Here is a 15,277-nt window from a genome sequence, read left to right on the forward strand (position 1 = left end):
TGATGATGTTAATGTAAAATATTGTAGCAAAATTTGACTTTTATAATAACCCTTCAATTCCCGAAAATGTGTTATCAGGAGTGGTGTCAGGGAATGTAATGGAGGCGCCTGGTGTTTTGAAATAAATTAGTCATATATCTTTCTACTGCTGTGAAATTGTAACGAGCAAAACAGGAAAAACGTTAAGCTGTTGAATGTAAAACAATTGAAAATTGTATAACCATTTCTGCTGGTTTGACTTTCGTATCATCGGAATGGTATCTTTTTAGACGCTGTGAATTTTTCGGGATTAAGCTGCAGCTCATGCGGTGGATAAAGAGAAGTAAAAAATCAGACATCAGTGTCTATTTGTATCTCTCAGCGGCGCCAGTTTAATGACATTTAATTTATAAACTTTGAGATCATTGCTTTGCCAATTTATCTTATGACCGAGGCTTACATATGCTATGGATATCGCGGCCTCTAGCGTAATTGAGTTTTATATTTTGACTATCTTGAATGAAACTGCTTCGTTGTAAGATGGCAAATGCTTCGGTGATGAAAATGTTATTTTATCCTGCCCTTGGTATTGTCTTATTCAAAAAATAAAAACAACATCACAATCACTCTTCTTCAGCTGAGAGTAATAACCATTTAGGGTAACCATTTCATTAACTGCAAGGGAAAACGAGAATGTACCTGTCATTCAGTCCATGATGCTTTTTCATAAAATGAATTATTCAGAAATAGTAGTCTGTACACAAAACAAGTCGTAATTGCCATCAGTAAAACATCAGGATGCCAGTGAATGGGAGGGTACTTCTAACATACTGACTGTTTGTCACGTTTTGGTAATTTAATTTATCAGCACACGTTTTTAAAGATCTGCCTCATGTTCTACCCAGTATGATGTAATGTCATGCTATATTGCAAAAATGCATAAAAACAGATGAAATTGTGACACATTATTAAACACTCAATACCTCGACAAGTCACGTTCAAAGCGAACTTGAGGCGGTAAAGATGGAATAATTGGAATGGGTTTATGTCAGCTGACGCTTGAAAAAACCCATGGTCTGAGAATTATTGTCGAAGCACGCATCGAGAAAAAAATAGGGTTAGGTAGTGTTGCACGATTTAGCGATTTTCACGTTTTTATACTCAATGCTCCTATTTTGTTGCGCTATCGTAACAAATCTGAATTTTGAAAGCTGTCCCAACATATAAAATAAACTGGTGTCAGTAACTAAACTATAATGGGTGATATACCAAGTGTAAGATTTGCTGGGATAGTAGGATTAATGGGATAAATATGTTGGTTGCCGTGAGTTTGATGACATAGCGGCCACCTGTCTTGCGGCCGGGTTGTATGAGTCTTTTCTCCGTCCATCGGTTACGCATCCGTTCAACTTGCGAAACAGTCGCAGGGACCTTACATCATTGGGAACAGGAGTTGCTTGCCATAACTTGCTCGGTTATTAATATACTTTCCTTATGCCCGAGCCTTTCCAAACCATGGTGCCCCATGTGTGATTCGTTTTTTATTTATTTCCTTGAAAACAGTTCGTCGGATGGTGTGACAAGATTGAAGTGATTAGTTCCGTTCGTGCCAGCAAAAAATAAGTTCCGACAGTGATATTTTGTGTTGGGGTGATCGTGGTCGAATTTCTGGCCACTGGTGGACTTCAAGTGTCCATTTGGCCGGCCAACGGTGTGAGTGGGTGAGAAAGTGAGGGTGAGTGTGTGCAGAAAGTGTGGGTATTTTTAGCAGGCCTATCAAGGAAAAAACCAAAGGAAGCTTAACGCCTGCGAGAAGGTGCAACCATGTCCGGTCCGCCGAACATTAACAACAACCAACTACCACCCGGTGCTGGTGGAGGAATACCTGGAGGAGGCGGAGGCAGTGGAAGAGGATGGATGCGGACGCCACCACCCACGTACTTCCGTTCGCCTTCACCTTGGGTGCCCCCTGGTTCAGCTCCACCCAGGCAAAATTCACCCATTTCGGTACCGCGATCAACGGACGGTCCACCGACGTCACGTGGACCAACTGAGTTCGTCTATCAGCATCCGAGCTCGAGTGCTAGCGTCGGAGCGCCTAGCTATGCGGCACAACAACAGCAATCGCAATCACTAAGCCACCAGTACAGCAGCGAACGAGCAACATCTTCAACATCTGTCCGTACGACGACTAAGAAAATGGGACCAGTTGAGACTCCCTCGCAGGAGTACCAGATGCAGCGTCCGATCCCGTCAGCCATGACTCCGACTCACTTTGCGGCAGGCGCATCTCACTACCGTCCTGTGTCGCCTGCCGCTGTTGCACCTCATCCGTATCCGCAGTACAGCTCGGCCATGTCCCCGGTTTCTTCCCTTTATCGGTCTATGACACCGCACAGCGTCACCAGTGGCTACGGTCCTACGGTCGACTACCATCCTCTTCCTGCTCAACAGCAGGTGCGTCCGGGGTCGACTCAAAGTTCTGTCTACGGTGGGGCAACCTATCACTACGGTCCAGCGGCAGGGTCAGGCTACTCTTACACGCCAGTTGGAGGACAATCTCAGTTCGTAATTTACGATTATGGTGGTGAGGTTGGACCATCCACGGCGGATATCATAGCCGCCCAATCGCAGGACTATGTCGATGAGAAGCTGGCCGAATATCAAGCTACTATCATGCTGTTGCAGGGTAAGTCATATACGATGCATGCCCTTGTATGAAATATATACCACAAATACATAGAGCCAGCAGGAAGATATCTGTGAAGCATTTCACATAGATTTCATTCACAATGTGTGAAAGATACATTTTCGTGACGAAGCATAACTTTTCGAGTTTTTAAAACGAGCGAATTTGCTACTCCCGTACCTGTGTGTCGTGCCTTCTTTGACGTCATTTCAATGATCGTAGTGATCGTAAAGTAAACGAGCGCAGCGTCTATTTTCTGTGTGAGAAATAGGCACATGGGATGAATATTGTGAGCCGGCTGTCCATCAAGGCAACACAGCTGTCAACGGTCAGGGTGATGGGTTATTTCAAGGAAATGGATTGAGGACTGTGAAAGGTATTATATTAACGATATTAACGAATAATGTTGCTGTTTTCGGAACAGAAAGATAGTTCTGAACTCCTATTCCATTCCAGTAGTTGAAGTGATATTTTGCAATCTGTATATGATGTTATGTATTCGGTTACGTATTCACTGCACATGCAACGTGTGGTAAATTAACATGGGTCACATATATGTTGGAACTGGGTATATCGATTACACAAATACAATTATTTACATAATTGCCATATATTCCTGTGTATCGTAAGCTGACACGTACTTTAGAGATTAGAATTTGCAGCTCCTTAACGAATCCAACTGCTGACGCTTAAACAAAGTGGGTATAGGTGATGCAAAACTTTAAAGCCGTTTGAGCAATGAATGTAGTAGCTGATTACTGTATTTCCGTCCAGATAATCTGAATGACGAGCAGCAAGTTGTTTTCTTTATATTTCAATCGACTTACACGAGCACATCGACAACAAGTGTTTGATATGAGTGGAATATGGTTGCGGATCGAGCGAGCGCAAGATCGTTACTGCTTGAACTATCTTGACCTTTATAAGAGGCTGGTGACATCATAGTGAACAAAATTGATTATTCTCTATGGCGTTGAAATGAAAAAGGTATTGAAATTTTATTATTACATTACATTTTTCATTTTATTATTACATTACATTTTTCTATGCCATACCTATAGAATCTGAAACATCGTAGTGGTTAAGTACTGGAATGGTATATAAAACTTCCTCTCTGTAAATACAGCGGTGTTCGCAGCGGCATCCACATCGGCGAGTAAAAGAGCTAGCTAGTGCTGTGGTTCACAAAAGTGGGTCACGGTAAAAGACGACAGTACCAAAAAAACCTCTTGATGACGACATTATGCTGGGTGTCTGTGCTGTTGCTGTTACAAGGGGTTGGAACGGGTTGTGGAAAGGGAATGTAGCGTCTGGGAGCGTCTGAGTGTTTTGTTGATGAAAGCGAAAGTAAACAGACAACACGCGTACGCTCGGCATTACGGAGCGCGTGGATTTTTGTGCGTCGACGCTGAGAGAGCGAGAGCGAATTGGCCACGACGCAAAATGTAAACAACCCGAAGTTTGACAGCCGGTATTGCGAAGAGAAGTTGCGCAAAAGAAATCTCTTGCATACCCTTTTGAGAGACTGTTCATCAACATTGGGTTTTCCCGATTCTTTTTATTACACAATTTTTTTGTTTTTATTTATTATTATTCAAAATATTTTTTTCTATTTAAACAACATAGAGCTGTGTCAAAAGATTTAAGTTGCTGGTGCTGGATTTGTAAAAGGCTTTTATATGAAAAATGCATAATTTTATTTTTCATATTAACATTAAGCGAGATGCACACGATAGTGCATCTTTCACTCTGCTATAAATATCACTCTGCATATGAAGATATTAGAAACATTAATTATATAGCATCCCCTGTATATTCGTTTTGCTGTAACCATTCGCTACATTACTATTACGCTTCACATATTTCTTCTCTGTTACATTACGTTCCGCTACAGCGTAGGATATTCTTTGATGCCGTCATGCGTAATAGCGACTTGTGACCGTGACTTGGCCTCTTTGGTGAATTGTTTGCCCATTGAATTTACAACTTAGACGAAATGGTTGGCCTGTTGCAAACTAAGCAAAAAGTTAACAAAAAAATATTGTTTAGAAAAAAATCCTTTTAATTCGTGCAAGCTCTGTAATATGAAGTGCTAGAAGTTCGTGCAAGTGTAATTTGAAGTGCTAGAAATAACAGGAATACTACATCGTCGTCTATATCTGTCAGTAGACTGAAAAAGTTGATATTGTGTTGCGGTTGTGACTACAGCAGCCAGCATCGCGGTGGGATCGATTACTTCAATGTTGTATCAAATCACGAAGTAGAAAATGATACTATCCAATTGGTCAAGGCAAAATAGAAGCTCTACAAAGCTAATGCAGTATGAATAGTTCAAAATCGATGCCCGATGATTATGAAGGTGGTGTTGTTCTTGTTTAAGCTTCGTTGTCGACCACAATGCATTGAAGCAAAAATGAATTTTCTTTTGAATTTCGAATAATCGTAGGCTTTTACGTATTATACTTATGAGTTCGTTTGAACCCAAAACTGCATCGAAAATATAGTGCATGTGAAGGATCTTTTTTATAAAGCAGTGTTTGTTTATGTTTTAAGAAACGAGAGTCGAGAGAAACAAGTGTCCGTGTTTTGTAGGAAATATATCAAGTCCCAACAGTCACTGTGAACCTTATCCCGGGCTTACTCGGTTATGTTTCAGTATCCAAAAAGCAAGAGAAACACATGAAGAAAGGGATAAACACGTGAATGAGTACTGAGGAAAACAATGAAGGAAAATAATTTAATGTTGACGAGGTTGGAAAGATCTGCAGTAATGATAATTTGTTCAGCAAAGCGAGTCAAGATTTGCCCTTTTTTTCGGAGGCAGGTTCGCATCCGGTTTTGATGTGAGAAACGAGTGCGCACGCGAGAGAGAGAGAGAGAGAAAAAAAATCAACCATCAGCTGGAATAAATTAAAAGGCACGATGATGTCATACTTTAACCGCAATGTTAATGCGGCACGTTCAGCACATTTATGAGAATTAAGCGAAGTTTGTAGAGCAATATAGAATCATATTTTAACACAGTTCAGTTGTTGTTTGTTTAAACAGTAATAGTGTAATAAAACACACTACATAAGAGATTCATATCGCGGGTCATAAAGCTAACTGCAAGCAAAACTCCATTTTCTTAACAGCTTTTTCGTTGCACGAAGATCGTGCTAACTCCCCACGTGTATGCCCGCGTATTTCTACTGCGTAGGGAGCAAGTGTTCGATCCATTGTGCATTGTTAGCTGGATGTTGTGTGACCGACATAATGAAAAAAAATATACGTGACACGCACACAGTCTTGTAGCCCTCAGACGGCGCTTATCCAGTGACCTTCGGGTCATTAACGGGCGCTGTGCTGTTGGGAAGGGGTCGCGCTGGTCAGCAGGGGAACGAGCCTCATACTGGCCTCAACAGACCAGAGTCAACCGCTGGAACGACTTGAATGCTCTCTATGCGTGGGATTTTAGGTTTCGCTCAACCGTCATCGAAGGCGGTTCGTGGTGTTCGTTGGTTTGAAGTAGGCTTGCTGCTTAAAAATAAGCGGCATTGGAGCATTCGAGAGGCTTTACTCTGGTTCGCTTGCATAAGCCGTAGAGCCTTTGAGGAAAGGCCCGTCACGTGCCGGTTTTGTTGTACAAACACTGGAGTGAGTCTTTTCTTTGGGTCATTTCCGGCAGTGCCAAAGAAGAACACCTTGCGGACATTCGTCCGCTGGATATTGATTTTTGATTGTTGTTTCGAAATATTTGAATGTACTAAACTCTGTTAAAATATCGTCTCCGAGTATTGCCTAGAGAAGCAATTTATAAATAAATTGTGCCCAAAATGTGCTGTATTGCGTGGAAAAGCCATATGCCTATCGCTTTCGAATTTGCATGACAATAATAACCACAAAGTTTATTGTGAAACTCGAGTGTTAACGCCTGTTTGACTGTGTTGAAGGCGAAACGTATTTTGTGTGGATTTTGAATCAGTGCAACGCGCTTGGTGCTATTGTTTTCGCTGCTGTGCAAAGTGAATTTAAATGCCTTATAATAAACAAGAGAAGTGTCCTTCGTCTGATAAATGGTACTCTGCAGTTTAAGATAATCGACCATGGATAGAAAGCAGCATAATATATCCTCGGTTTCAAACACCTCGAGACCCCTCGGAGAGGACCAAGCAAAGCGACGAAAAATTTCGCCATCCAGCCATTGCGATCGTTCCGGCTCGTCATCTGAAGACGATGAGGACAGCAATGCGGCAGTTAGCCTGCAGCATTATCGAGAGGAAAAAATCCTCTCCATTACAACTACTGCCGGAACCCCGATTTCGCCGGCTCGACGTCCGTTAACAAGATCTGCTACCTCGACTCCAGCTGCTTCTGAAGCTAAAGGGTCTGAAGAACCGAAATCGAACAGTCCCGCTTGGTATAGTACCTACCGCAGCCAGATGCTTCATCGCATGATCGATGTAAAACGAAAATTTAACAGTAGCTTAAACGAGTACGATATTCACATTCTAGAAAAGAGAGGTAAATAAGCCGTTCAACAACTTTCAACAACTTCAACAACTTTCCTCAATTGCTAAGCTATGAGATACATTGAAAACAATATCCCTTTTCCTAAGTATTGAGTTAAATTTTTAATGCTATGTGTGTTAAGGCAATTATCAACGAGGGTGCATAAATTTAGTGTAACAATTTTTGCATGATATTTGATTGAGTTGTTTGATAAATCGTATATTATTTTTAAAACAGTGGATAAAAACACAGGGGTACAGAGAACGTCGAATATTTAGCCTAGTCGTTTTTGTTTAAACTGAATTGCATACAAAATATTGTGTGCTATTGTTGGCCGCCGTACTAGGGAACCGGTATTTGCCGGTAATGCCAAATAGTTCTCCTTGGATTGAAAACAAAAAGCCGGTTCTCGATGCTTATAACCGAGCAAACGTGTTCGATTTTTGTGGTTTTGTGGGGTTTTCTTGTCCCGATGTTTGTGGTAGCCTTGACGTTTAGCCACAGCTCGTGGAGCTATTCTCATCTGCTCATGTTATGCTCGAAAAAGCCGAGAAATCATGAAACAGGTATGATGAAATAAACAGGTCTGATAAAAGCTTTTCAAGATGCACGGCTTTACGCTAGGAATGCATATGCCGTTTTGTTCTACGTGAGGCGTTTTAGTTTGGTAGTTATTTGTAACTTCGCCAAGGAGGAATGACTGTGATTTCAGGTGGGCTTGCGAGTTTATCGATCGACAGAGAGTGGCCTCATAAATCCCTGCAAGTTTATCGCATTTCTCGTATCTGTTTCGAGTGCAAGCGCGTGTAGGTGTGTTATTTTATGAGCACGTAGATAGGAAACTTGAATCACGCTGGAATATTATAAGCGTGATCGTAAGACAAGGCTGCGGCTGGTTTTATTGATATGTTTTTTTAATTTAAACACCAGGAAATGGGGATTTTTGTTAAACATCGTTGGGTGTGGTTATATATTAGATCGTAGGGTTGCAGTTTTTTTTGGCAAAGAGCGAGACAAATTGTACTCTACAAAAAGCATGTAATAAATTTGATGAGCTTTTGACATGGCATACAATTATAATCATTTTTATAAATGATAAATTTATAAATTTTATCATGTTCAATAGGCTTACTTACATACTTACATGCTTGATAAATTTTATCATGTTCAATAGGCTTACTTACATACTTGATGTATTTATAAATATAATTTGAATCCCTTGACCTTTGTAGTAGATTATATACTTTATAACAACTAGTAGAGGGTGTTGCTTTTTTAACTTACCGTACTTCTAATGCAACGTACGAGTGCAATGCACATAATGTTTATTCTGTCAGTGTACGTTAAACACCACGTGGTCACGTGTTGTTTCGTGAGCCTAATGCTAATCGATAGCAGTATCTTGTGATGACCGAGTGAGGTAAATGTAGTAATTCACATGTATTCACACCAATGGCCGTTACTTAAGGTGGTATAAACTTTTTGGATAAGATCACATATTCATTTGCCGGTATACTTCAGTTAGAATTGAATTCAGAACGTAGTTAGCGATAGCAGCCGTATTTTTTTTTAACTTGCGTCTTATAGATGGAAGCATCTTTTAGATGGAGAATTCAGGAAATCCATCTTGGTTTTCTTATTGCAGATGTAACTAGCAAATTGACCGTCAGTAATTTTGTTTGATTACTTATTTTAGACAATTTTGTAAAATATCAAGCTATGATCCAAACACATTTTCTTTTCGCGAATAGGAAATATATAGAAACGCGTGGCCAAATAAATTAGATTCAAAGCATCGTTGCTTCTGAAACAAGCAGTTTTCATCAATTACATGAAATGGGCAGTAAAATTTGTGCAAACATGCAAACCTTGTAATTAAATCAAAAACGGCGTCATTCACGCGATTTAAAAAGAATAAAATCACTGCCATGTAATGGGTGGGTTCGTGAGGTGTACACGGAACGCTTCATAATCCATAGAAAAGGGATATGGAGGTCCTAAAGGCAAGAGGAACCTGGTTGTTTAGTGGAATAATTCAGAAACAAACAACATTCCGGTATGGTTTAAGGTTTTCGTTTCCAAGGTACATGAGCGCTAGGATACGCTTTGTATCGGAATCATACCTTCTTTTGAACGCTAAAAGCAGACCAAATAATGACGAAGGAATTTATTTACTCTGTCTACCATGGTAACGTAAATGACTTACGGAATAGTCTTGCTTGGTTGTAGGAGCTTGAATGCTTGGGTCAGTTAGAAGTGGTCCTTTCGAGAAGAGAGTAGTTTTTCGTGATGATATAGTGAAATTTTGGGCTGATTTTTAACTCATTAGCCAACAGCTCATTAAAGTTAACTGATCTCCAATAGTGTAATTCGAGTTTTTTATCACCATAAGGAATAGACTTCAGTGAAATTAAAAAGAACAAGTAATTTGAGTTCTTGAGAACTAAGTTTATATTCAATTTTGGCTAAACTATTTGAAATACAGTTATGACTGCATATAACAATTTTCTTTCGAAAGGGTTTTACGCTGGCTGATTATTCATTTTTTTTATTTTTATTCTTTAATTCTGTAGATGAACAGGAACGTGTACAGAAGAAAACTTTCGTTAACTGGATTAATTCGTTTTTGAATAAGGTAAGTAACGTAATATGATTTTGCACTACACTGTTCAATCCAAAATGTTTAATATATTTGTTTATAAGTGAAAAAGACATTACTGTCCATATACTAAATAGGAATAATCATGTCGAAAGCCAATTGTGCAAAGTTAATGAATTTGAAACGCTTGTTTAATGGTAACGGATATGCATGAGTGGAATCCTGTAGAACAAGGATTGGAAGCAAGTCATTTACTATGGCTACACACGAAGCACTAACGGTAAAATAGGCCAATCGTCGCGGATCCCCTATCACTTACCAGCATGATAGTGCTATTGATTGGCTGGAACAAAAGTTGTTGTTTATTAGTTACGCGCTTATCGTAAAATTTGTCACAGCTCTGTTTAGAACATCAATGTGGGTTATGTGGAACAAATTTGTAAATCGAAATACATTAATAATTTTCGTTAATTTGAAAGCTCTCATGCTAATTTTACTACCATATATTGTACTAGCTTACTTCAATAGCTTGAGAAGTATATATTCTTTTTTCTGAACCATTATTTGCCAATTCGTGATAATTTTTTGTAAGTTTTTTTCGAACTGCTGATTTTCAATAGACAACCAGTCAATTGCTAGTTTGTACCCATTATTGGAATGATCGTAATCTACAAAACCCTGGCTGCATGACTGCTTTACACTATCTGTGACGGATGTTAGGAGCGATTTTTCGGAAGGAATTTTGTCAAAAAATGTGCGTTTAACTTGCGCACATATGGCCGATATTGTTACTAAAATTGAAGGAGAATATCATCATTAAATCTATAAAGGGAATAAACTGTCAGACTCAGATAATACGTACGGGGTATTTTAGAATTATAAAGAATATAAAGAATTACTGGCAGTAACATTTTTGCACTTGTTCACTATTTGATGGTAACTTAGATCTGAAAACAAAATATTTGTGACATACATGATATTTTGATACGAAAAAATAGTAAGGTGCTACAGTAAGGGTACTCTTTTGCATTAATCGTTTTTACACAAATTATCGCTTTGCTGCGATTAAGTTTCATTTTTGAGTTGAAGGTTAAGACATGCAAAGTGTTCCTTTAACCAACGATCCTGAAAGCATCTACCTAGTTACAGGAACCGTCTGAAGCAATTTCTCAAGAAATTGGAAATTTGTGGAGGAGAGATATAAACAAGGAGCCATTGGCTTTTGTCTGTCAGTTCAGCTTTCTAGCTAGGAAGAGGTACTGACCCTTTGGAAAATCTTGTGTTTCAACGATCTGTTGTTTTGTTGATTTAAAATGCATAAGAAAATATATTTATCTTATTCTGGTTCCTCCGTAGATAATATGCGGGATAAATATTGTTTTAAATCTCTACGCAACTTATACAACTTTATACGAGCTTTACTTGTGAGCTTAAGTTAATTCATTTATTTATTCCAATCTATTGCCTGGCGCCATAGATCTTGCATCGGCATGCGTCCATGTATGAGGATAGGGGGTAGCAATCCTAAGGAATCGAATAGATGCGTGCCTATACGCAACGCTATGTTTTTATCCCGCTTTGGTATTTTAGAACACAGTAAAATAAGTCTAAATGCTTGTTTAATAATATTTTATGTATATATTAATTTCAATGTGATATTCAATCTTATCAATGTGATTTAAATATCAAAGTAGTATTATAACGCTATAAATCGTGATGCATATGCTACATTTTGGTATCTACAAATCTTCTCTGTTTTTTCCATACAGCATATACCACCATTGAAGGTCGAAGATTTGATTCATGACCTTAAGGATGGTACGAAACTGTTGGCCTTATTGGAGGTGCTCTCCGGTGAGAAGCTCCCAATGGAGAAGGGTAAAGTTTTACGTCGGCCACATTTTCTGAGTAACGTTAACACCGCACTGCAGTTTCTCACCAGCAAACGTATAAAGCTAGTCAACATCAATCCGTCTGATATCGTGGATGGGCGACCTGCTGTGGTATTGGGTTTAATTTGGACGATAATCCTTTACTTCCAAATTGAAGAGAACAGCCGTATACTCCATTATTTAAACGAAAACATAAGCGGATCTTTGAGTTCGCTGGGCAGCAGTAGTTCTGCATCCAATATACCCAGCTTGAGCGCCAGCAAACCGGTATCTTACAGCGGTACGAATACACTCGTAGCAGGCAGCAAAGAGATGTTGAAACAAGGTCCAAAGAAGACGTTGTTGACGTGGGTGAATAGTGCCTTACCAAAGTAAGTGTAGGTTTGATGTAAAAAGGATAGAGAGTAACAATTTATTCCACTTTTGACTTGCAGAACATCTGGTTTGGAAGTGCGAGATTTTGGAGCAAGCTGGCGCGATGGCATTGCGTTTTTGTCGTTGATCGATGCGATCAAAACGAATGTCATCAATATTGCAGAAATGAAGAAATTCAACAACCGATATCGTTTGGATACGGCATTCAACGTAGCAGAATCGGAACTGGGCATTGCTAGACTCTTGGACGCTGAAGATGTGGACGTCAGTAGTCCGGACGAAAAGAGTATAATGACCTATGTTGCACAGTTTTTGCACAAATATCCAGACGTGAAAGTATGATAGCTTCAACAATTGTTTTGTGCACTAAGTATTAAAATGATCTTGTTTTGTGTTACAGAATATTAATTCGAAGAGCGACAACGAGCGCGAGCTATTAGAACTATTAGAATGGCTGCGCCAAACTGTTCACTACTACGATGGAATGCGTGGAAAATATCCCAACAACTATACCATGTTCGAGAATGTGAACGGACAAAAGTTAGAAAAGCAGAACACATATAAAAAGGTGAAAAGTATCAATGTTGCCAAGATGACTCCAGAAGTACAAGAGCTGAATAGTTTGTGGCTACAGCTCGAGCGGCACATGCAGCAATGGTTGTGGTATCTAGACAGCAATCTACCAGACCAGTTCGGATCTATTGGTCGTTGGTTGAGCAACGGCGAGAATCTTTTGAATGATGACGATATCCCAAGTAATATGAACGAAGAGACTGCTTCATTAATTAGTAAAAAACTTGAAGCTCACAAGCAGTTTTTTGCCACGTATTATGAGGTACGAGAAACGTTCATTGGCTTAAAGCTCTCCCCGTTGGCAAACAATGTTCCGATGGGACAATTACAAAATATGGAGAAACGATTGCTGGACATTGAACCTCAAGCGAGACAGCGACGAATCAAGCTAAAATACTTAGAACACAAATGTTGTCTGATTGCGTTCCTCAATTTGCTGGAGAACAAAATCAATGGCGTTAAATACAACAATGAAGAGATAGTGAAACAATCTCTAGAACATCTGAAAAACTTTGTCACTCGCAATCAAATTATGCAGGAATTCGAAAAGGCGCTGGTTGATATGCGACAGGTAATCGAAGAATATAAGATCGATGGAAACATTACCAAAAAGGAAATGTACAACATTGATGTGTTTTTACATGAAATAGAAGATCGCTGGAAAAATGTATCCTCTCGGTTAATATGTACGGAAACGATGCTAGAAGATGTTCTTTCCCACTGGCAACGATGGCGTTCGTTAGTGCGTGAAATAGAGGCATGGTTAGTGCAGGCCCATGATGCGCTGCAAGGTACAGAAGACGAGCGTATTGAGTTCTTTCAAAACATAAGCGTGTATAAAGAAAAGTTTGACGCATTAACTGACACGTTCAATATTCTAAAGTCAACCTGTGACCAGGAGACGTGCGATGGCTTGGAAAGAAAGTATACTCAATTGGCGTCACATTGGGAACAAGTGTTCCAACATACCAAGCAGTATCTGCACGTAGGAGACATTTTGCAACATCGACAAAAGTTTAAGGCAGACGCTGCGCAGCTCAATGAATGGATCCAACGTGCAGAACTAGCCCTCGGACGTAATAATTTGCGCGATTCGGTTGAAATTCAGCGATGTGAATCTGAAATTAAACAGATAGCCTGTGAGATAGAAGCTATGGAAGAACTGTTCAAATCCGTAAGCCGAAGCTTTCAGGCCCTCATCAAAGAATATTCACGTGACGAAGTGGATCGCATGATGATCATGATGAAAAAGCAAAAAGAAGCTCTAGTGCGTGTGCGGGCGCAAATACCGATCAAGTTGCATCTGTTCCATCAATTACTCACTCAACAAGATGCGCTTGAGACTGGGCAGCGGGAAGTTTCTCAATGGCTTGATGAAGCCGAAAATTTGCTGATTTCATACTCATTCAGCAATGATCCGCAACAAACGAAAAACAATTTATCGAAACACAAGGCTTTCTTCAATCGCACACTGTATTACAAATCGATGTTGGAAAGCAAGAACAACGTGTTCCAAAATCTGCTTAAGCTCACTGATACGGACAAAAGTATTGACATGAGCGATGCATCCTCAAAAATGAAACAACTCAACGATCGTTTTCAATATGTAATCAATAATGCGAACGATTGGGAGTACAAACTGCAAGAAAACTTACGTGTCTGGGAAAACTTTAACGAGTGCAAGCAAAAGGTAGAATCGTTCTTGCGCCAGGCAGAAGCGTTCCAGAAATCGGCCATTCCGGTAGAGAAGGAAGCTGATGCTGAGATTCAATTGGAGTTTTTCAACTCGGCTGACCAAACAAGCATTAATAAACTTGAGCGATTGACGGAGGATTTATTGAAGTATTTGCCTCCTTCGGAGCAGCAGATTTTGATAACTAAAGTAGAGGATATTCAAAGTCAGTGGAGTCATGTGATTCAACTGATACCTTTACATTTGCTGAAGGTCGAGTTCCGGTTGAATGAATTGACATTCAACGGGTGTGCAAACGATATTGAGAAGGAACTGAATGCCGAAGAGCAAGCGTTTAATTGCAACGAAAATTTTGAAGGCATACTACAGAGAAACATGGATTACTTCAAAAAGCACGATCTGCAACGAGTAGAGCAGGTGTTGGGTAATATGGAGAAGATCAATTACATCTATTTGGAGAAGTCAACCAACGATCAGTCATTGGCGCCGCTCTATCAGCGCGCCAATGATAGCTGGATTGCTATATGCAAACGAATCGACAGCGTTCGTAGCATTCTACATAAGATTCCCACACAGTGGGATGCGTATCACGCAAAGTTTGATGAGATGAACGCGTGGATGGATCGAGTGGATGAATCCTTACAGCAAATCATGGTCGAGAAGCATACGATGGAGGAGTTCGAGCAAGAAAAAGCGTCTTTCCAGGTATGTATTAATGATTATATTGATTGAGAATGAATAAACTTATTTACTTACATATATATTACGTATATATTAGAAAAAATAAATGTGGAATGAAATCGTTTACCACGATAAAACATTTTTAGCTTCATATAGATAAAGCGATAATTCTAACAAATCTTTCTCTATGTAATTTCCTATGCTTTCGGAAGTTGAAAACGCTAATGGTAACTTTACAAACTTATTTCAAAATATATCCCTAACGTTACCTGGTACATTCCTTTGCATTTATCCTGTATTGTAGT

The 15,277-nt window shown here is 39.6% G+C and overlaps 2 protein-coding genes across 3 annotated transcripts in view; one reads left to right on the forward strand and one right to left on the reverse strand.

The window, feature by feature from the left end:
• LOC128722954 (uncharacterized) overlaps nt 1-15,277 on the reverse strand; it is an 82,510-nt gene that overhangs the window by 11,592 nt on the left and 55,641 nt on the right. The window lies entirely within an intron of this gene.
• The window catches only part of LOC128727675 (muscle-specific protein 300 kDa), a 67,785-nt gene continuing 54,311 nt past the window's right edge, over nt 1,804-15,277 (forward strand). Inside the window, exons 1-6 of the mRNA XM_053821612.1 lie at nt 1,804-2,668; nt 9,733-9,794; nt 11,528-12,021; nt 12,085-12,361; nt 12,426-14,996; nt 15,185-15,199. Of these exons, the coding sequence (XP_053677587.1) occupies nt 1,804-2,668; nt 9,733-9,794; nt 11,528-12,021; nt 12,085-12,361; nt 12,426-14,996; nt 15,185-15,199 (4,284 nt within the window). The remainder of the gene's footprint in view (nt 2,669-9,732; nt 9,795-11,527; nt 12,022-12,084; nt 12,362-12,425; nt 14,997-15,184; nt 15,200-15,277) is intronic.

The sequence above is a fragment of the Anopheles nili genome, chromosome 3 (genome assembly GCF_943737925.1).
Source record: "Anopheles nili chromosome 3, idAnoNiliSN_F5_01, whole genome shotgun sequence".
Taxonomy (NCBI): Eukaryota; Metazoa; Arthropoda; class Insecta; order Diptera; family Culicidae; genus Anopheles; species Anopheles nili.